Source organism: Camelus dromedarius, chromosome 31 (genome assembly GCF_036321535.1).
Source record: "Camelus dromedarius isolate mCamDro1 chromosome 31, mCamDro1.pat, whole genome shotgun sequence".
Classification (NCBI taxonomy): domain Eukaryota; kingdom Metazoa; phylum Chordata; class Mammalia; order Artiodactyla; family Camelidae; genus Camelus; species Camelus dromedarius.
In genome coordinates, this window is record NC_087466.1 from 10479982 (window position 1) to 10502708 (window position 22727).

At 52.0% G+C, this 22727-nt stretch overlaps 1 protein-coding gene across 1 annotated transcript; it reads right to left on the minus strand.

Moving 5' to 3' along the window:
* Positions 1-1042: 1042 nt before the first annotated feature.
* On the minus strand, positions 1043-22011 carry GLTP (glycolipid transfer protein). The gene is made up of 5 exons (XM_031442892.2): positions 21811-22011; positions 7921-7979; positions 6962-7095; positions 4054-4204; positions 1043-2189 (listed from the first exon to the last, which is right to left on the minus strand). Exons 1-5 carry the CDS (start codon positions 21911-21913, stop codon positions 2007-2009), a joined length of 630 nt encoding a protein of 209 aa, XP_031298752.1. The 5' UTR covers positions 21914-22011; the 3' UTR covers positions 1043-2006.
* Positions 22012-22727: the final 716 nt, after the last annotated feature.

Consider the following 22727-nt stretch of genomic DNA (forward strand, 5'->3'; position numbering starts at 1 on the left):
GGTACCAGGAGTGATGGAGGCTGTCCTGGAAATATTCCAGCCTTCCACAAAGAAACTGCCTTCCTGCCCTCACTGTATTGTGTTAGAAACATGAAGAAAACCTCTTTTAAAAGAATATACAGAATTTAAAATATTGTTGGCAGAATTTTATATTCAAAGGGAAAACATCCTAAAACACAGAGCTTAGAAAGATCAGAAAGATTAGAAAGATCATTCTTACTATCAGCTATGTTAGAAAATATAATGAAATCAGAAAGAAAAACTTAGTTCAGGTGTCCAGTCCTTGGCCACACCAGAGGCAGCCTTCCAAACTGGTTATCTGATTGATTATGCACCTTGAAGGTGTTTCTTAATTTTCAGTGTCAAGTTCAAATCCCTTGGTGCCATGATGTCTCACATACACACAGCCTGCTCTGGGTCAAGTCACCAGGACTTTGCCTGTGCCTTGGAGTGTCCCCTGCCCCTCCTCCTCTACCAGGATCTTCCCAACCCCAACCCTTCCATTGAGGTTCAGTGCACATCCCAGCATGCGGCCCCTCATCTGTGGCCCCAGGCTCCCTCAGGTCACTGACCACTCTGTCCTATCACTGGTGATTCACTGGTCCATCCTGTTACTAGACAATCAGCTCTGTAGGAGGAGGAATGAAGTAAAATAGTTCCCTCTACATTTAATCCGAGTATCAGAAAAAGCATCAGCCCACGATAAAGCACAAATAAACAATGGTCATGGGGATGTGGAGGCAACAGGGGTTGGTGGGGACTGAGGCAAAGTGGAAAATATAGCCACCCTCTTGCACCGTCCAGCCCAGGGGGCAGTCATCTCTCTGCTCCTGTCAAGTAGTCTGCTTTTTTGAAAGAAGCTAGAAAGCAAGATTTGTATGTGACATGTACCCAGTTTCTCCATAAGGCGACCAGTTCTATTTCCAAAACCAGAAAATAGGACCCAGAGGCCAGAAAACAGGTCCTTGGCTGGTCCGCAGCTGTAACTTCTGATCTAGAAACCAGCACCACAAAAGAATCCAGAACCAAGACAGCACACTGATGTGATTCCAAAATAGAGATTTATTTATTAAGGATTATTTAGTTTCTGCATAAAAATCACCAATTGTTCCTCATTGGGTTTTTCACACACATTGATTCTTTGGGGGGAGGTTTGCATTGATCGCCCCAACACTTTAAAAATACAGCTCTTTTTAGCGCCAGGAAGGACAGTTAAGGCAACAAGGCATGGTCTTGGGTTCATCCACTCCCCCTCGCACGTGGTAGGTAGTTTCTTAGGTTGGAAAAGCTGTCCCTGAAGAAAACAGTTATGCAGTCGTCTGTGATCAATTATTTGTGCCTGACAGCTTTAAAATAACCTCCCCTCCTTTGTCATCAAAGGCTTGCTGGTTGGTTTCAGCTATAAAAACACTGTCTGGCAAAAGACAGGAAGAAAGAGCAGGCTCTCTAATGACAGTGCTATGAGGTCTGGCTGTGCAAACCACATGAGAACACACACCAGTTTGCTTTAAAAAAAAAAAAAATCCTGCAATAGGGTCCCTGCATAATTTCAAATCAAACGCCTCATGGTCCTTAAAATACCCCAAACATCATTCAGTCAGATCCTCAGAAGGACACGTGACTATTTTTAAAGTGAGGTGTCTGACACCAGTCCCCCCAGAGTCATGCTCTGCGTTGGGGGGACAAAAAGCCAAAAAACCCTAGGACTTGATTTATTAGAAACATTAATCGATTTTTGCCACACTGAAATGAAGGTACAAAGTCAGCCTGTGCTGTTGTGAAATTCAAAGGAGATTTGGAAGTAAGATCGCTATTTATTGCTCCAGGTTAGACCCCAAAAAATGACTTTAAAAACCAGGGCCGGCCCCTTGCAGACCCGGTCCTATTCGGGGCCGCTCTGGGGGGCGCCGCAGCCAGCCGGGGGCGGCCAGCTGGATTCACAGTGATTCGGGTGTGCCTGTTTCTGCGCGTGGCCGTGGGGCCGGGGTGGTCGCCGCCGGGCGTGCCTACACCTTGTAGTTGAGCTCGGCGTTCATCTTGGTGTACAGCTCGTAGATGACGTCGATGGTGGCCGTGTAGTTGACCAGGAAGAGGCGGACCTTCTCCAGGCACTCCTCCTCCGTCACGTTCTGGCCCTTGGAGAGCGCCTTCAGGAAGTCGGACTTATACGGGGCTGCGTACAGGGCTGCCTTGAGATGGAGGAGAGGGGAGGTGGCGTGGTGTTAGCGGAGGAGGGTGGCCCGGGCCACCAGGCCAGGCATGTCAGGTGCTGGGAGGGGATGCCCCCGAGGTCCGTGCTGGGCAGGCGTCTGTGCTACTCATGGTGTTGGAAGGGAAAGGCAAAGGGAAATGTGTGTGTGTTCCCTTCTACCCCCGTGAGGGACAGCAGGAAGGACACCAGCTTTGGGGACAGACAGACCTGGGTTCAAATTCCAGCTTGTGCCGCTGACTAGCTGTGAGCCTTGAGCAAGTTACTTAGCCTCTCTGAGCCTCAGTTTCCTCATCTGTAAAATGGGATAACAATGGCACCTACCCAGTTGGGGTGCTTTGGTAAGGATTAAGGAAGTCATGCAAAGTGCCCCGCACAGCACCAGGCACACAGTAGGTGCTCAGCATGGACGAGCCTCCTCCCTTTGGGTTCCCTGCTCTGGAGAAGATGAATAGCTTCTTCTGAAACCCACTTTCTGAGCAGAAGAGATGACTGCAAATCTATGCTGTTTCTCTTTTGTCGTTCAGGGGGTGACACTTCCCGAAACTTCAGGGCTTCCCCAACAACTTGGACCCTCCAGAGAACCAAAAATTCACAGGATTTTCATAGCCAGAAGGAGAAGGATGCAATTGGAACAAAAACTTCGGCTAGGAAGAGTCTGAGAGGGCGAGGAAATCACAAACAGTAAGTTGTCATTAAGAATCAAAATAATAACAGCTTGATTGCTGACTATAAACCATGTGCTCTTTATACAGAGTAACTGGTTGACTCTTCACAATGATCCTGTGAGGTAGGGCCTATTTTACACCCATTTGCAAGATGTGGATATGGAGGCTCAGGGAGGCAGAATCCCAGCCCCTGATTTTCTTACTCTGTGACCTCTGCCAAGATACGTCATGTCTCTCTGGGCATCAGTTTCCTCATCTGTGAAATGGAAGCGAGGAGAATGCCCACCTCGTGGTACATTTGTGAAGATCACCCCTCATGGGCGGCCCACCCTGGGCCAGACACTCAGGACCCACGGTTCTTACTGAGGGAGTGGCTGCGAGGGGGCAACGCCCTGTGAGGGGTCGGGGACAGGGCTTCTGTGGTGCCCACCCAGGATAGGTGCTGTCCCCAGCCCTGCCAGGGCGGAGCACCCAGAGGTGGCCAGATTTCCTGGTGACTAGCAGCTCCTGCTTGGACCCAGCGGACTCCTGACCCAGCCTGCTCACGACCTGTGCCGCGTGGAACAGAGACGCCCACAGACCCCAGTTCTCGTGGGACTGAGCATGGGCAGGCAGTGGGAGCTGCAGAGAAGAGGTGGCCACAGCAGGCTGAGCAGATGAGGGGGCGGCAAGAGGCCGGGAGGCCAAGATAGTGCGGGGCAACCCGAGGGGCTCTCAAGGCCTCCTGTGGGGGCCTCTCCCGGAGCCAGGCTGGTGCTTCCCCAATACAAGTCATCATGAGCCTCCTGGGCCAGTGGGCACAGGGGCCCATCCTCCTCTCCCCCACCGGTGCAAGGGTCCCAGATGATCCAGGGGGCCAGGGAGGCCAGCCCACCATCAGCCTGAGGTCCTCAGTCTCTGCTGTGGATTCTCCCGTGGCCTCCCAATCAGGCCTCCCAGGACAAGGCCCCTCATCAGAACCACCACTGAGCATCTAGGAAAAGGCCCGCCAGCCCACGGGGCCCCTCGGTGCACCAGCCTCACCCCAGGTGAGGGCTCCCCACGGGGGAGCCCTTCCTGAGCCCGGGGTGGGGGGCAAACGCAGCAGTGGCGGGGGAGGGGCGCAGCTCCAGAGCACGGAGCAGGGGGCGGACCCCCACAGGCCGGGGGTCCTCTGGGGCCTGTGTGGCGGCTAACCTGGAAGATCTTCTGCACGATCCAGCCGTGGTACTTCTTGAGGGCCATCTCGTAGGCCTTGGTGGCGTTGACGCGGATGAGGTTGGGGTGGTTCTCGTCCCGCTCGCCGTCACAGATGCTCTGCAGGAAGACCTGGATGAAGCGGAGGCCTCTGCAGCCGGAAAGGAGACGCCGCTTTAGGGCCCTGCCCGCGGCGCTCCTCCAGCCGGCCCGCCCCCGCCAGGGACCCGGATGCACGCTGAGTTAAGCACCTGCTGTGAGCCGGGGATGCGTGCGCACCGAAGAGAGCGGTTATTCCCCAACTGGCATGTCTACACCGGCTTCTGAGTAACGTGACCCCCTGGCTGACCTCACATGTCCCAAGCACCCTGTCTATACGAGGCCTGGGGCCACCCCTGCTGGGCTGTACAGTCTAGGAGGACAGGGTCTGGGCCCCTCTTGCCCATTTCCGTGGCCACATGGCCTCCCACAGGCCAGCATGTGGCAGAGGGCCATCAGTGCATCAGGACTGAAGCCACAGAACTGGTCCTCTGAGGGCTCACGGAGCACTGAGCAAGGACACCCTGGGAACACTGGAGAGCCTGAACCCTGGGCACGGGTTCCCCGCCTCGACCACTGCCCAAGCCACAGTCTGCATCCTCCAGTAACCACCTGGGCCCTTCCTCTGGGGTAGGATACTGCTTTGAAAGCCAGGAGAAAGGCATGAGTTATAGTAGGGCGACCAACTTGAAAATCAAATCAATGCCAGTGGCTTTAATCCACATCGTCTCATGAGGCTGAGCTCAGTGCCGTCTGCCCACTGTATGGAGGGGAACACTGAAGCACCCCCAAAAGGCCCACTCAAAGGCTGGGATGTGAACCCAGCCTGTCTCACTCCCCAACTGGGCTCCTCTGCTCCCTCCCTGCAGGGGAGGGGACCAGGTTAGGGGGAGGGGTTTTTAGAGGCAGGAGAGCTGGGCCTACCCCAGGACTGAAGGAATAAAGTTAAGCTCTGTCACCTATGAGGGGAAGGGAACTGCTCTGTGCTTGGATCCCAACCCTCAGCCATCATGGATCAGCCTGGGGTGTGAAAGTGAGCTCAGGGTCCAATCCCAGCCCTGCCCTGATTGGCCACCTCTCCTGAGCCTCTGCCTCTCCCAGCCCTAACGATCCCCCATCTTCTCAGAAGCTGGGATGATTGATTCCTTCTCCAGCCCCATCAGACCCTGTTGCTGGTCAGCTCCATGCCCCTCAGTGGCTCCCCAGGACCCCCGGGCAGACTGGAACTCATCCTTGTCCAAACTCACCTCATCTCTCCCTGCTCCTGCCTCGTGTCCAGAGCCATGACTGGACCAGACCCTCCTGGAAGGGCAGATACGCCGTCCCTCCCCTGCCCTCCCACTTCTGCTAGGCCTCTTCCTCCTGGGACCCTCCTGCTCAGCCTTGGAGGCCCTGCTTGGCGGCCCTCCTCTGGGAAGCCCTCCCCAACTTCCCTCCTCTCCAGGCTCTGATATGCTGCTGTCAGGATCTGCCCCAAGCCTGACCCCCACCCAGGCTGTGACACCCCAAGAGGGACCATGCCTCCCGATACAGTATCCCACACACCCAGCACCGGGCACAGGACACAGCAGGTGCTTATTATGTGCTTGACGTGGTGACATCCACCTGCATCTGCCCTCCCAGTCACCTGGCTCTGCCCAGGTGTGATCTGGACACAAATAATCTAACTGATCTGAATGTCCCTACCTACCTTGCTCTTCCCAAGAAACCTACAGAACCTGCCACTGGATGGACTGGGGGCATTCCTCATTCCAGGTCCGTGAGTGCAGTGTTGAGAGGCAGCTCAGTGGGGGCGAGTCGTAAAAGAGGCCGTAAGGGTGTTAATTACAGCCCACCTACCCCGGGATGCCCACACAGGCCCCACCCTCCAGGGAGCAGACTTCCTGTTCTGTTTCACCAAAGACGTGCAGGGTGGGAGGGGGGCTAGCTTCAGGGGATGCAGAGAGAGGGGAAGAGCGCCCTTCCTGACTCCAGGCCCCAGAGAAAGGGCAACATTGGGAACATCCATGGGGCAGAGAATGGGTCCCTGGCTTCAGAGCTGCTGCTGGGTTCTGTGGTGTTTGCACAGCTAAAGGAGAATTCTGGAGCCTGCAGAGAGCAGTGTGTGAGCCCAGCAAGCAAGCTGCCTGGCCTCTCTGAGCCTCAGTAGCTTCATCTGTAAGATGGGAACAACTGCATGTGGCTTCAAGTTTGCTAGGACAGTAGGTATCCTGGTTACAAGCACTGTCAACCCCGGGGTCAAATTGTCTGGGGTCAAATCCCGTATCGAGGTACCCTGCCCCCAGCCCACAGGATGAATTTGTGCAAATTAGACAGGGTCCTTTCTCCTCCAGATGCTGTATTTCTGTCAAGAAGCTGTCACACTACCCAAATCTACCACGTGTGTGATGTGACTAGCACTAGACAGGACATCTTTGTGCAGTGCACACTCTGCACAACTGTGCTCGGCCACTCAGTCCCAGCTCTGCGCCTGCACCCTGGGCACGGGATTTGGCCTCTGGTAGCCCCGGGGCCTCCTCTGGAAGATGGGGATAATTATCACACCTAACTCACCATGCATGAAATGCGATCTGGGATCTAAAGAGCTTGCACAATGGCCAGAGTGTGCGCTATTATGCTATGCCTCTGATGGGGCTAGAACAAGCCAGGAAGTGTCACCATCAGGCAAGTCTTGGCCCTGGGGGTGCTTTCTTGGTCACTAACTAGCGTCACATGAGAAGAATGCCTATGTGAAAGAATGGAAGTGACCATCCTGTGCCATCAGTGCAGACACCGTGGGGTAGCAGCAGGGTGTGACATCTTTCCTCCACAGGGCAGACCCCCAGGCCCACTAGCCACACACAGGCTGCCACCCGAGCCCATCCATCACCTCTTCAGCCACATCAGTGCCAGCGTGGCCCCTACTTTGGGCCACTCTGCTCCGTACATTTCCTTCTCCACCTCCAGGATGTTCTGCAGGGTCCGGAACTTGGCTGGGTTGGTGTCATACACAGCTTTGATTTTCTGAAATGGAACATACGGGAACACATGGGCGTTTATCCCTTAGGAAGGCTGTCCCCAATGATGGCCAACCCGCGTGCTGGGTAGAGGAGCACCCCGCCAGGGCCAGGACCCGCGGTGGGGCTTGTTGTAACAATAACTACCGGACTGTCTGCATTTACTGAGCACCTCCCCTGAGTCAGGACATGCCAAGTTCTTCCTGGGTGCAGCCTTATCATATCCTTGTGGCACCCCTGACGTTGCTTTCACTGTCCCCATTTGCAGATGAGGAAACTGAGGCTCAGAGAGGGGAAGTGATGTGCTCAACATCACACAGCTGGTGCAGGAGGGAGCGGGTTCCAGCACAGGCGAGTCCCTGTTCCCCACGCTATTGACAGAGCCTTGGACCCCAGGTATCTGAAGTTTCACTTTTGTGGACAAATGAAAATAGGTTCCTGGAGCAGGGTGGGTATAGCTCAGGGGTAGAGCACATGCTTAGCATACATCAGGTCCTGGGTTCAATCCCCAGTACCTCCATTAAAATAAATAAGTAAACCTAATTGCCTCTCCCCAAAACAAAAACAACAAATAAATAAATAATATATATGTATTTTTGAAAGATTCCTGGGATTCAAAGATGTCCCGGAACAAGGCTCCTGAGTTGGAGCCAGGCTGCTTGGATTTGAATCCCACCTCTGACATTTCTTTGCTGTGAGTCTTTCAACATCTCTGAGCCTCAGCTCCCTCATCTGTAAAATGGGGATAATAACACAGGACCAGCCGCACAGTGGATCCTGTTTGGGGGGACGGTACATCACGGGTACTGGGGCTGCCGGGCCAAGTACGTACTGTGATGTTGCCACTTATGTCCGCCTTGATGGGAGTAAACACTGGAGAGCCAAGGCAATCTGGAGACAAAACAAGAACAGAGATTTAGATTCTCAACAAGGGCGATATTCAGGATCTCCATGCGTAATGGAGGCCTGGGGACGGGAGTAGGGGGTCATTTCATGTGTTTAGGGAAAGGCAGAGCTGTTTGTAGGTGTCAAAAAAGTTCATGGGCCAGTAAATTTGGAGTGTTAGGCTCCAGATGAGTCCAGTTTCTTATGGCAGGACTTGTCAGAGCCTTTAAAATGCAAACAGACTCTCTAGGAGGCAAACCCTTTTGTCCACAGCACCCTTTCTCTCTGGGACAGGATGTCCTGTAACTGCACTGTCTAATATGGGCCGCATGTGGCTACTGAGCCCTTGAAATATGCTGAGTGTGAGCGAGGAACTGAGTTTGTAATTTTATGTAACTTTTATTTATTTAAATTTAAATAGCCACAAGCAGCTGGTGGCTACCATATTGGACAGCACAGCCGTATCTTGCAGGACTAATGTTCTGAGAAACCATCTTGGTCAACATGGCAGATGGCCATCAATGAACCAGCTGGCTTGGAGGCAGACTGAGGAACTTCACAAGGTGGGAGAAGAGGGAGATTTATGAAGTATGACCTTCTTGCTCACCAGCTTATAAGGAAGAAGGGAGCTGGTGGCTGGGAGGTGTCATGGTTCTGAGACTCTACTTAAGAGCCCAGGAGAACCCACCAGCAGGGGGACGTAACGAAGCATGAGGAACAGGGGCTCCACACAAAGACGTCCCAGCAGGCCACAAGTGGGTCCCGAACCCACAGCAGGGGGACGCCAGCACCGGCTTCCCCTTGTCCGCAGGCCAGGCAGGGCCCTCGGAACACGTGCCAACTGACCTCACCAGAGCAGAGGACTGGGGGAGGGACTCCTGCAGACTGAATTCCACCCAAGGTGACCCAAGCACACCTGGCCAGCCATGTGGAACATTCTAATCATAGCTGTTAAAAGAGGGTGCTTTGGGGAAACAGCATTAGACATAATAAATGAAACAGCCCATAACCCAATGGAAAGGCAGGGTAGAAATCCCGACAGACTGGGTTTGAATCTAGGCAAGCAAGTCTCCTGACCTCTGCATGCCTCAGTTTCCTCACATGTCAAATGGGGCAGTAATAGCACTTATTTCATAGGTTGTTGTAGGGATTAAAAATCATGGACTTGGCGGGGAGGGTAACAGCTCAGTGGCAGAGCACAGGCTTAGCATGCATGAGGTCCTGGGTTCAATCCCCACTACCTCCATTAAAAACAAAAAACAAAAAAATGCCCCCAAAACCATGCACTGAACACACTTAGCTCAGCACATGAACCCTCAGGAAATGAACTCTGATCATCTTTATTAAAAATAAATCTTTTTATTACATTTTGTGGGGAAAGTAATTATGTTTATTTGTTTATTTAATGGAGGTACTGGGGATTGAACCCAGGACCTCGTGCATGCTAAGCACGCACTCTACCACTTGAGCTACACCTGCCCCTTGAGCATCTTTATGACTTTGTATCATGACTAGGGTCAGGCTCCATGGTCTAGCAAAGGTCACCCAGGCTTGGAAGCTGCCAGGCCCTCTGGGACCTCCTCTGGGCAGGAACCCTGGGCCTGCGCCCCCTGCCACTTGGACTCCCTGCCTTGCCCTGCTGCAGGCTCCTGGGCACAGAATCCATGGGCTGAGTGGTCAGCCCCCTCCTCTCAGCTACTGGACCTCTCCCCAACGGGCTAGGCTGGAGCCTCCCCTAGGGTGGCCACAGGAGCTGCTCCGAGGTGCTGAGTGGAGGGTGCAGGCAGCCTGTAACACCTAATCATGGGTGCCCCGGCCTCCCGGATGGGCCTGCCAAGTGCATAAATGATGTAACGACTCCACCCATCCTTTAATCTTCCATGATGTATCACTGACTTCATCTTGCAAGACCAACCTGGGGAGGGTGTGCAATTTGCTAGCCCTGGGACGGGTTGTCTCCTGAGACACTAACTACTGGCTCCCCCAAAGGACAACATATTCTAGAATTAAATAATGATGTAAGAAAGACAAGGTTTCCCACCACTAGTGACTCTTCCCCTCTTGACCGTGCAGTCAGCGGTCACCAATTCCGACCCTCACAGGGACCAGGCAGGTGCCAGGGACAGGCTGTGTGTGGATGGGCAAAACCCTTCCAAGGGGACAGCCACTCTGTGGCTCCAGCTGACGGCTTCCTGTCCTCATCGTTCAAAAATGTATGCTGTCCAAAGACAGAGAGCAGACTGATGGATGGATCGACAGGTACAATCAAACACTGACGGTAGAATCTAAGTGGCAGGTGTACGAATAATCACTGTAAAATTCTTCCAATTTTGCTGTATGCTTGAAATTCTTCATATAAAATATTGGGGAAAAAATGTCAGGGTTTTCTTTTCCCTGATCAGAAAAAGTCACACTTCTTTCTACTTTTTCTCCAAGTCCACGGCACTGCTACCACAATTACACGTCACATGTTACACCCATAACCCTCTGTTTTCCGCCTGTCTCCCCTGCGGACTTGCGCTCTGAGAGGGCAGAGGCCAGGTGGCCTCGGTCCCCCTGCTGTGCCTGCAGCGCCTGGCGTGGAGCTGGACCCCAGCAGGTGCCTGGGCTTCTGCAGCATGCACGAGGGAGCAGATCGTGGGGATGGTGAATCTGCAAGCACACCTCCTGCCAGGCTCTTTTTCTAGTCACTTTCTCGCAGGGGTCTGAGGACCTGGAGGACTAAGACGGCAGACACTGCAGGAAGGGGCGTGGCCTCAGTTTCCCCGTCTGTAAAGGGAGAACACTAGGAGGAACCCCCACCGTGTAGGGTGGCTGTGATGGGGAGAGGTGCCATCTGTGCAGAGGGAGCGCTCAGAGCCTGGCTGTGATTTCCTTACTGCCACGGGCTGACGTTTAAGTAAAGGCGCCAGTGATGGGGATGCAGAACCAAGCCCCAGGGACAGATCATCGCCAACCACTAGCTTTTCCCAGTAACTCAGGTCACTCGATGTGCATTTTAGAGATACAGAGAATGTAATTCGGCCTCCCTGGCCCTGAAAATGGCTCTCCTGCAGTTCTGAGCAGCCCCCCAGGTGGTGGGGAGAAAGGCTTTTTGTTTTGGGTTCTCCTGAAGGTCACTGTGGTCAGTGGGAGCTGGGCTCAAAGGCAGCTGTTCTTGTGCTCCGTGTGACATCCGGGACAGAGATTCTGCTCAGCCGTGGGGCAGGACGTGGGGTCGGGATGTACTTCTGGAGCTGGGAGCAGAGCAGAAGTAGAGAGGGGAGGCTAGGTGGGGGCTGGGAGAGGGACCTCAGGATCCACTGCCCCGCTGCACCAGCAGGAAACGCGTGACTTCCCACAGAGGTGCGCACACTGGAGTCAGGTGGGCAGACCCTGGACGTGGGCCACCTGCTATCAGGGGGAGAAGCAGGGCAGAGCTCCAGAGTCCTGGTCCTGGGTTTGGGCCTCAGTTCTGGTGTCACTGTGGATGAGTGACTTGATTGCGCTGGGCTCAGGCCCCTCACTTTCCATGGCCCCCAGGTGCTGGGCAAACAGGAGGTGCTCCAGGGGAGCTGAAGCGGCTTCAAATCATCCTGCAGAGGACACTGGGCTCACAGGTGCCTTTGATGTGGCCCAAGGCCACCAGGAAAGCCCAGAGACTTGCCCAGGTTTATGTGGCGAGAGCCAGGCACTCAGATACAAGTGCCAAGGCTGGTTCCACTCCTCCCTCTTTCTAGAACATTTCCATCTGCCTGCATGAACTCAACAAAAGCAAGGGAACTCTGGCAGGAAAACCCAAAGACAATTCTCATCCCCAGGCACACAGTGGCCTAAGAGTTCACACTGAGACTGGGCCCTGCTCTGGACAGGTTCCAGCCAGTCAGCCAGGTTTGCCTTTCCGACAGAAGGCAGCCCTGCCTGAGAATTACCTTTCTTGTCTTACCTGTTTTGCAGTTATCCCAAACTTGTTTTTTTGTTGTTGTTGTCAGCAAATAGTCTCTTTAGAATGCCACCCATCCAACTTAAAAAAAAAAAATGCCACCAAGAACCTGCCAGGAGGGAGGGAGGGGCTTGGATGGTTTTTAAGTTCATATCTTAACTCCAGGGTGAAAAGAAGTTGTCTCAAAAACAAAAGGAAAATCAGATACAGTCACACCATCTCACTTCATAGAGCAACTGTAATGGGCACAGATTCTAAATACAGTCAAGCCTTGGTTATCTGGAACTAGTGGCAAATGGCAAATGGCTTTTCTAAGCATGTGACTCAACCCAAAAGGCATAAGAAAAAGACCAATAAATCTGACTGCAAAACCCAGAAATCTTTGATATGGGGCCGGGGAGGGGTAAGGGGGAATCCCCATCACCAGTTAAAGCCAAACAACAAACTGATCAGGGGAGGGGGTGGTCTGTGTAACAAAAATCATAGGCCAAAGGCTATTATCCCTAATATGTAAAGAGCACTAACAAATCAATAAGAAAAACAACCACCACCTTATAGAAAAATGGACAATTAACAGAAGAAATGAAAAGACCTTTAATCTTAGTAATAAAAAGAAAAAAAAAAGAACAGTAAAATAGTTTTCATCTACCAAATTTTATGAATGCCCCAACCTTCTCTCTAGTTCAACCATTCTGGATGGAACTTTTAAAAAAATGTGACTCCAGTGTCCCTGCTTTCATACAGCAAGACAGTCACAGTTTTCTAAACAGGGTCATCATCAAAAATAGGAATTATGACAAAGATGTGGCCCAGTGACATCACAGGCTCCCCTTGACCCTTCCTTAAATGGTTCTATATGGTATGTTTTCAGGATTTTAGGACAGCTCTGCATAGCTTTTTAAAAACTCCTGATGGTAGATGGTCCTTTCCTCCCACTTTCCCTGCAGTGCTGGGATTCTGCTAGATTCTTGGAAAACAAATAGCCAGCTCTGTCAGCATCATCTGCAAAATAAGAGGAAACAGGCACCCAGCAAAGCATTCTGTGCATGACCCCTGTGACAGTTCCACCTTGGTCTGTGCCATCGTTCAAATGGGTGGCATCCCCCAGGCAGGAGAATTCCCTGTAAGCCAGCAGTCACCACATGCCACGCAAAATCAGATTCATTTCCTCTTTTTCTGGCCTTGACGTAGTTGGAAAGCACCGTTATGCTCCCAGCAAGACCACGGCGCCAATGTGGAAATTTCCATCCAAGCTGCCCCCCAATGCCTGCCTCCTCAGACAACCACCTCTTACAGCAGGTGATGTTCCTGACATTGGGTAACAGGGTGAACGCATCGCCTCCACCCTGGCCCGCCCTCTTGTTCATCTCAGGCATACTTTCATTCAAGAACAAAAAGCATTCTGGTTTTTAAGACTGGAAAAACTGTGTGATCCAGTGTAGAAATACCTGAGCCAACGAATACATACTTATTTGAAAAAGGAGGAACAGGATGCCTGTGTTATGATGCTGGGAGCCTGGTTTGGGGAGGTTCTATCTATTTCCAATTCAATTTTTTTTTTCAATAGCTGGACAATAAGGTTTCGGTGTTAAACACGTGGGGCAGATTAACTTTACAGATCCTGGGTTGCAAGGATGACAATGGAAGGCACTCAAATTACGGCTGATGGAGATGAATCATTTATTAACCCACGTGTGTGTGTGTGTGTGTGTGTGAGAGAGAGAGAGAGATGGCTCAGTCTGTGTGTGTGTATGTGTGTGTGTGTGTGTGTGTGAGTGTGTGTGATGGCTCAGTCTGCGATAAAGCCTATTTTGAGGAAGAGCCCCGAGAATGTCCGCCTTCCTAAAACTGGTTCCCACTCTAAATTCTGCTCTCAAAGAGGAGAGAATGTTTATTCGACGTTTCCAAATGCTGCTTTTAAAAATCTCCTCCTGTGACATGCCAACTCTTTTTGTCCAGTTGTCCCTTTTGGCAAAGACCAGCCTTGAACTGGGAATGCAGATGGGGAAATGATTTCTCTAGCTTGCTGTGTGGCCTGGGAGAAATTAATTAATCTCTCTGAGCCGCAGTTGCCTCCTGTGTCCAATGTGGCTAATGCTAGACCCCACCTTGCAGGGTTGTTGCGAGGCTTAAGTGAGGTAGTGCAAATAAAGGATTTAGCATAGTTTCTGGCTCAGTTTTTTTTTTTTAAATGCACTCTTCACGATTGTGACTATGGTTATAAATGATATCATCATTCTTCAGAGAAGAAATCCAGAAAAGAATGATTCCAAGGATGAAGAAATTAAAAGAGAAAGAGAGGAAGGGAGGGAGGGAGGAGAAAGAATGAGAGAAACAGACAAACAAATGTTGTCAACTGATGGGTAAAATTAGCAGGGGTCTTCCAGTTATAAAATAAGGACTTAAAATGTATTCCTGACCATTAAAGTCTGAGATCTCAGAAGGAGGTGGAATAAGGAATGTGGGGGAACAGCTGTGCAAAAGATGAATTCTTTCTGAGTCAGGGGGAGTATGCGCTGGCCGGGATGGAAAGCGGAGGTTTTACGGTGCCCTGGAGAGGGCTGATCAGTTGTAATGACTTTTAAAAGGTCAGATATGGTTAACATGATAACGTTGGGGGAAGAAAAAAAAAAAAAAGTAAAAGGCTCTGATACAAGTAACAGTGTAAGAATGTAACACAAGGAGTTAACATTCGTCCTGGCCATTTTTAAACTGAAACAATGAAACCTCAGACGAGAAGTTGACATTGCCATTCTAATAAGCTCACTGAAATAAGCACACTGTCACCAGCGCCAGAGGGGGACGTCCTGTCATTTCCCCTCCCTCACAAACAGCATGGAAAGGCCCTTTCTGCTCTGGAAGACTTGTTGCAGGGCTGGTCCCCTTCAAAGCTCCGTAGGCCACTTAACTAGCTATATGATTTGGTCAAATCCCTTCACCACTCTGAACCTCGGTCTCATCTTCTGTAAAATGGTTGCCAATTCCTCCTAACTCAGAAGGTTAGGATAAGGACTGAAAATGAGATTATCACCTAGTTCAACGCTTGGCCCCTGGGAGTCGCTCAAAACAGGGGTTATGCTAGCCAGGATGGGGGTCACTGAACTATATGGGGTCGTTATATTTTGCAAAGGCCTTTGTCACGCCTTCTTTCTACTCCCTTTCAGGTTCCACCTTGGCTGGGCACCTATGCTCTGCCGGGAGCATTGCTGGGGCCTGGGAGGCGATGCACAGTGGAGCACCGTTCCTCCAAGCCACCCTGTGCAGCAGATGCCACACAGATGAGGAAGGAGGCGGGGGTGGAGGAGCTAGCAAGTGATAGAGGGGATGTTTGGGTCTTTTCCCTCTTGCTTTTATATCCTCTTCCCTCCAGGAGCAGAGACCAGACCTCAACCCCTGACCTCAGGGCCAGGTTTCTCTGAACACAGAGGAGCAAGAGGATCTAATTGCTGTCACCGGGGGACCAGAGCAGGTGAGCACCACTGGTCTGTGCTCTGCACTGGCCTCTGGAAATGAGAATTGCTTCAGCAGCCAGCTGGCCCCGAGCCCTGGCAGCTGCTCACCAAAAGCCAGAGGCCGCTTCTTTTTGCAAGATCCTTGTTTCCCAAGGGGGCTGTGTGGCAAGAGGCGCAGTTGCTACAGGTCTGAGGCTGCCTCTCCCACCTGTGCAAAAAGATGGAGCGACTCTGGGCGTGGGGCACCAGAAGCATTTGAGGGAGGCCCAGCTTCCCCATTTGACAGCTGGAACTGCAGGCTCAGAGAGGGGAAGAACTTGGGTGTGGGCACACAGCTGTGGCACCATAGAACCAGCATGCAGGCTCAGGCTGGCTCTGCTTGATGTCAATGTCAAGTTTCTTTCCATTCGTCTACCTATGGACTTTAATTCATAGGCTTCAGTGGACAATAGACCCAGGTTCAAAGCAACTGCTTCCCTCTAAGACAAAAGCAGCAACTCATGGGCTGATACAGACAGACAGGATAACACAATGGGGCCCTGGTGGCCCTCTCATCAGGTGTTACTCCGGTCTTCCTTGGGCCAGGGGAGCTCTGGGGTGTGACTCACCAGCACACAGTAGGTGCACCACCAGCACACAGTAGGTGCTCCTCAAGGCTAATGAAACCTCACTCGCTACTTGCAAACACACCTCCAACTGATGAAAGGAGTCCACAGGCAGTTCCAAAATTGCAAAACCCATTGCAGAAAGTGGCTCCTCCCCTGTTCTCCCCAAAGTACATTGTTGCAACGTACATTGTTTCTTCCTCCTCCAAGTGTCCCAGGCACACAGTCTACTTCTCCTTCCTACAGAATTCAGCTCTCAAAAAACACTCAACCAAAATGATAAGGAGAGGGTGGGGGTAACAGCTCAGCGGTAGAAATGATAGGGAGGGTATAACTCAGAGGGAGAGCGCATGCTTAGCATGCATGAGGTCTTGGGTTCAATCCTTAATATCTCTATTAAAATAAATAAATAAACCTAATTATCTCCCCCCCAAAAAACAAAAAAATGATAACACACCTGCTATAGGATAAAAGTTAATATAGTTTCTTGTTTCTCTTTCTTGGGATACTCTATACAACCCCCCCCCCCCAAAAATTGTTATCAACCTAAAAAAAGAAAACCCATTGCGGTGTTGTGGTAGGTGGTCCCGAGTTCCAAAAGGTTCGTGTCGCAATGGGAGGGACAACTCCTTGGAGACCAAGGGGTGCGGGTGGGGCTGGCTCCCCCGCGGTTCATGCGATGTCCCAATTTGAGGAAAGACTGAGCTGTCTGGGCGATTTCCCACTGGACGATTTCCATACCCCAGTCATTTAAACCTGCGTTCACACAAGCCGGAGTTACGGGCCCAGCTCGGCAGGATGATTAGGAGGCACACGCCTCGGAGGAAACCTGCCTATCCGGTCTGGGGTTCCCTGCATCTTGGATAAGTCACTGCGGAGCCAGCTGAGCTACTGGATTTCTTCAGTGGCCGAGCGAGCTGGCTCCACTGGTGGGGGTCTTCTCCTCGACCAGACAGGAAGCCGGGCAGACACAACGGCACAAGCACTGCAGAAAGAGCCCAGAGGCCTGAGTTCTGCTCTGGCTCTGTGGTTCCTCACTGGCTGTGTGTCCCTGGGCAAGTCACCTAACCTCTCTGGCCTTGGTTTCTTTGGCTGTAAAACAAGAAGATAATTCTGGGCTTCTGCACTGCCAGTGCCCCTCCCCATCCCCCGACAAGACAGCAAGCAATGAACCAGAGTAATGGAAGAAACACTGTTTCTGGGGTTACTCTCAGACTGTTTAATGAGTGTCTGATACTTGTAAGGCTCGATTCTACAGACATTCATTTAATTAAGCTTAAAGGCCTGAATGGAGAAAAATTGCCCCCAGTGTCTGGATCTTAAGAACCAAGAGGTAGAAATCATCACTTTCAGCTCCTGAATCTTTGCTTGCTCCCTAAACAGTCTGAGCAAATAGGTGTCAATCATCTCATGCATCAATTCTAATGCACCCGGAGTGGTTGTGGGAAGAAAAATGCCAAGGCTGTGTTTAGACTCAAAGGGGAAAACAGTATCATGATTGATTATTAATGTCTGCCATGGGTACAGGGCGGGAGCTACATATTTTAATTTGGACCTGTGTTTTAATTTAGAAGGAGAGGAGAGAGAAGAAAGCAAAACACTTTTAGAAAGAACCCAGAAAAATGGGAATGGAACCAAAGCAATCACTCAAGAAACATCACTAGCTCACCAAGTGCTAGGCACTGAAATAACTCAAAGTGTCAGGCAAGACTTTCTGGATAAGATGACCCCTAAGCTGATGCTTTAAGGGTAAGTGAAATCCAGCCAGGTAAAAGGAAGGCCGTGGGCTGGAGTGGAGTGGTACACTAGGCAGAGACTGACACAGGTGAGGTGCCAGAGGCAAGTGATGGCCTGGTACCATCTGCAGGGCTGCAAGCCATTCAGAAAGGCTACAGCACAGATTTCAAGGCAGGGTAATAGGGAGACACTGAGGCTTCTAGGCAGGGAGTGACAAGATTAAATGATAACTACATCTCTCCCTCTCCCTTCCCCTTCCCTCCGTCAATTGTTAATGTTCTAGAACAGCTGCATAATTGACATAAAAGATGAGCGAGCAGGGACTCACAGAAGTCAGATGCAAACTGATCGGTCAGATGTGAGATCCGATTACTGGGTCAAGGAGGAGAAAAGAGATGGACAAAGGGCTGACCTCTAAGTGGACAGAGCAAAACCGGTACAACTCAGGAGACTCAGGCTGAACGTGGAAGAAGAACAGGTCCAGGATGTGGATGCTCTGAGCCACATCTACCCTGCAGCCCAAAGGATCGGCATTCATCAGGCCCAACTAATTCTGTCACAAACCACACCTGATGAAGGTTTAAGAAATGTGGTTGTTCTAACAGGTGAAAAGCCTTCACCTCCTTCCACCCAGCAATTTCCTTTCTAAAAATTAGAAATAACCAAAGAAGTATGCAAAGAAATATATATGAGAATGGTCAGTGTAGCATGGTTTACTAGAGCCAAAAACCAAGAAGCAATGTAAGCGTCCAAAAGCAGAGGATTGGTTAAATTAAACTATGGCCACATTCAAACAACAAAATTCTAAGTAGCCATGAAAAGTGATGATAGACATGGAAAGGCAGTTATGCTATATTTTTGGGTGAAAACAAGCAGCTTGTACATTTTCCCTTAAAGTTACATTTTTTTTAACAGAGGTACTGGGGATTGAACCCAGGACCTCGTGCCTGCTAAGTATGCACCCCACCACTGAGCTATACCCTCCCCCCATTTTCCCTTAAAGGTAGATAAAGATATAAATGAGTCTGAGAGGAAGATACTCAGAAATGTCAGCATTGATTCTCTCTTAAAACAACAGCAGCAACAACAACAAAAACAACTCTGCCTCAAAAGGCTGAGAGAGAATTAAGGGACTAATCTACACAGAGCACTGAGCACACAGTAAATGCTCAATAAATGGCAGGTAGTTTTTTTTTTTTTAACATATCATTTCTTCTTGCTCAGTTTTCCTAGGAGAAACAGATCTTCCTTACAGAATTAAATACTTTTCAAAATCACAGCTTTCAGCCCTCTGCCATATTTATGCCAAGAGCAGGAGTTCTCAACTAGGGGCAATTCTGTCTCCCTGTGGGTATTTTTGGTTGTTATGACTTGGGAAGGGGGCAGGGGGCTACTGGTATTGAGTAGAGAGAGGCCAGGGATGCTGGTAAACATCTTCCAAGGCAGGGGACAGCCCCCACTGCAAAGAATGGCTCAGCCCCAATGTCAGCGGTGCCACGGTGGAGAGACCCTGATTTGGAGGAAACTGGCAGGGCAGTGCCTTTCGGGTTTCTTGTGTCCCAGGCCTGCTCCATTCCAGAGACACACATGCCGACCAGATCATCCAAGGGACCAGATGCTCCCAAGATCTAGACGAAGCCCCTGTATTAGAGCTCGACCCCTGAGTACCGGAGGAAATCCACTGGTGGGGGCATCCTCCTCAAACTTCAATCCTGGGGAGGAACCCTCCCCCAAGAAGAGCCTAATGGTTCAACATGGATTATCACGTTTTTTTTTGAGTGCTAAGAATGGTCCTCTGTGAGCCAACCCACTGAGGCTTCTGCATAAAGGGCGCTTCTGTCAACAGATGCGATGCCCCACAGCACACGGCTTGCAGCAAAGACAAGGGTCTTTTGAGCTCAGGGAGAGGGGGAGGGGAACGCTCATCCGCCCCGGCACCAGATCACTGCTGGCTCCAGCTGCCACCATCCCTTTTCCTCTAAAACCAGCCAGATAATCACATCAAAGGAAGGTGTCCCCAAAGGCAGAACAGACGGGCAATCTTGCTGACGCTGAGGGAGGAAAAGACCACAGAGCTTCACTCGGGGCTCCTCCACCTCAGCCCCGCTAACATTCGGGGCAGGGGCTGTCCTGGGCACTAGAGGATGTTTTATAGTATCCCTGGCCTCTACCCTGTAGCTGCCAGTAGCAACTCCCTGTGCCCCCCGCCACCAGGTTGTGACAACCAAAAATGCCCCTAGATATTGCCAGATGTCCCCTGAGGTGGCGAAACTGCCCTTAGTTGAGAAGGACTAGCTTCAACACATTCTGAATCCTTGTTTAGGGCAAGTGGGCTCTGTTCTGCGAATGTTCATAGAACCAAAGGTGGGAGTGCGGAGGCACTGTCACCAAAATAAACAATTCCTCAATGCGAAAACCAGTTAGCTCCCAAGCCCCTGCCTGGAGATTTGATGTCATCTCCACGCTGCGATACTGATAATGAGAGTGTTCTGTACATTTAACAAGTACTGCTGAGCACCTACTGTGCGCCGGCCATGGTTCTGGTTACCGGCGATGCAGAAGTGGTCATAAAAGACCCAAGTCTGAGAATCATACAAACCAGTCAATGGCACTCACTCAAACACTGATTAGTCAATCATCTACTCTAAGAAGGAACCAAAAACTGCATCCAGGAACTTGTATAACAACCAGTCTCCCAACAGCTAAGATCTGTTTGGCACTTAAGACCTCAGAACTGTACACACACCACCTCACTGACTCCTCGCAGCTGGTCTAGGAGATCAGCATGCCCATTTCTCAGATGGGGATGCGGAGGCTCAAGAGGTAGAGAAGGAGAGTGGGGGATACGACTTCACATAGCCTCAACCACCCCAGAACCCCCACCACTGCAGAAGCATCGGCCCCACAGAGAGCCCCGATCACCCACTAGGGGGTAAAGGGAGTGACTGCCCTGGGTGCCACATCCATTCTGTCCACGTCAGTGTCAAGTTTCTGTCAGTTCACAGGTGTCAGCTGGACTCTGCCCTGGGGACTGGTCTCTTCCTACAAGACCACCAAGTGAACCAGCAGGGCTGGCCTCTGGGCAAGCTCACAGGGGAGAGAAGAAAGCAGAGCTCAGGTTGCATCCTTTACTTTGGACCAGAAAGGCAAAGAGCAGGGGCCAATGGTGGTGTCTTCCATTTCCCATTTTCTATCTAGGGTGTGGGCTGGGCTGAGGGAGGGGAGAAAGGAGGGTCTGCAACTGGTTTAAGGCCGCCTTCCAGTTCTCCTGTGACCTCCTAGGGCATGCCAGATCAGGGAGGGGTCTTCTTTTGCCAAGCACCCAGTGTCTGATGTCACCCCACAAAGCAACTCCCCTGGTCCTGACCCCTGTTCTAAATGAGGGAAAACTTTAGGTGATTTTCCCTAGGGAGGAGCCCCAGAGTTTTGTGACTCCATCTTCAAAAGCCCCCTCCTCACCTTGCCAGGCTTCCTGCCCTTGGAGGGGGGGGGTGGCTGGGGGATGTCTTTGATCTGGAATGGAGGGACTCTGAGGAAAGAAGGGTTCACTAGGTCCCATGAGGGAGAGGCTGGGAGAATTTACAGAAAATAGGGGGTTTATGAAATGAGGGTCGGTTCATTTTTAGGGGAAAGGAGTTGAGGGCCACTCTGAAAGCAGTGATGGGGTAGGGGATAAAGGACTTTGTAGGGGGCGAGGGGGTAGGACGCTTTCTATGCGATGGAGGTTAGAAGAACTGGGATTTGAAAGAGTAAGGGGTGTTTGTCAGGAGACGGACGATTGGGGCGCACAGGGAGTGGGGGCATCTGAAGGATATGTTGGAACCTGAGGTGTCTGGAGAGACAGGTTTGGGAATGTCTAGGGGAGATGGAGGAATTGGGGCTGTCTGGGAAGAGATGAAGGATGTGACATGTTCGAGGGGGAGAGGATCTGGGAGTGGTCCGAAATAAGGAAAATTGGGGGTGCTTGGAGGAAAAGGGGATCTCGGGTGCCTGGGAAAGTAAGACTTGTGGTGTCTGGGGGAGGTATGGTTTGGGGATGCTCGGGAGGAGGAGGATGCGGGTGTGTGTGGAAGCGCTCGGGGCATGGCCCCGAGCCAGCTCCCCACTTCACCCCAGCTCACCGAAAAAGGGCGGCAGGTGGGACACCGCCTCGAGGAAGGGCCCGGTCTCGATCTGCTTGTCCGCGGGCAGCGGCTTCAGCAGGTGCTCCGCCAGCAGCGCCATTTCGGGGTCGAGGCCCGCGGTGATGCCCCAGCCGGCGCCGCGGGCGTCCACGCCGCCCCTCGGGCCGCCGCCGTCAGCGCCGGGGCCGTCACTGCCGCCCGCCGTAGACTCAGGGGACGCCAGCGTCGCCACTTCCGCCCGCACCGCGCCCCGCTTAGCCGGGCGCTGAGCGCCGCCAGCCGGCCGAGCGCCTAAGCGGCCCGCCGCGCCGCCCCGCCCCCGCCGTTCTGCGCCCAATCCGCGCCCGCCGCCGCGCCCGCACGCCCAATCCGTGCCCGCCGCCTCGGACCTCCGCGCCTCCATTGGGCGGGGGCCGGGGCCAGCCCGCCCGGCGCGGAAGCGCGCGGACTCGTGGGTGCAGGTCCGCCCAGGTGAGCCGCCCCCAGGTGAGCCGTCCCCAGGTGTGTCTCCTGCCGCCCTCGGCGTGGCACCACCAACCTGGGCGGGCCGGCTTGGATCGAGTCCTCCCCTGATGGGGGCGTGGAGCTGGCCCAGGCCACAACTCACAACCCACAACCCAGCCCAGGTTACAGCCCAACTCAGCCAGCGTCCCCCAGAACACCTGTTTCCCTGCAAACAGCCCCAACAGCCCCAAGTGACTTTTGGGACACTGCTCTGGTCACAGTTCTCTTTAGCTACAACCAGTGGGCACGCTTGATTCTTCTCCTCCAGTGATCTTATATCCGTGGACACTGCTCAAGTCACAAGTTAAACTCAGCCATGCCTAACTAGGACCCCCGTTTCCTGAAATCTGGGATCCAGTCTGACCTCAATAGTCTGATGTTACCTGAAGGACCCAACCCAGCTTATAATC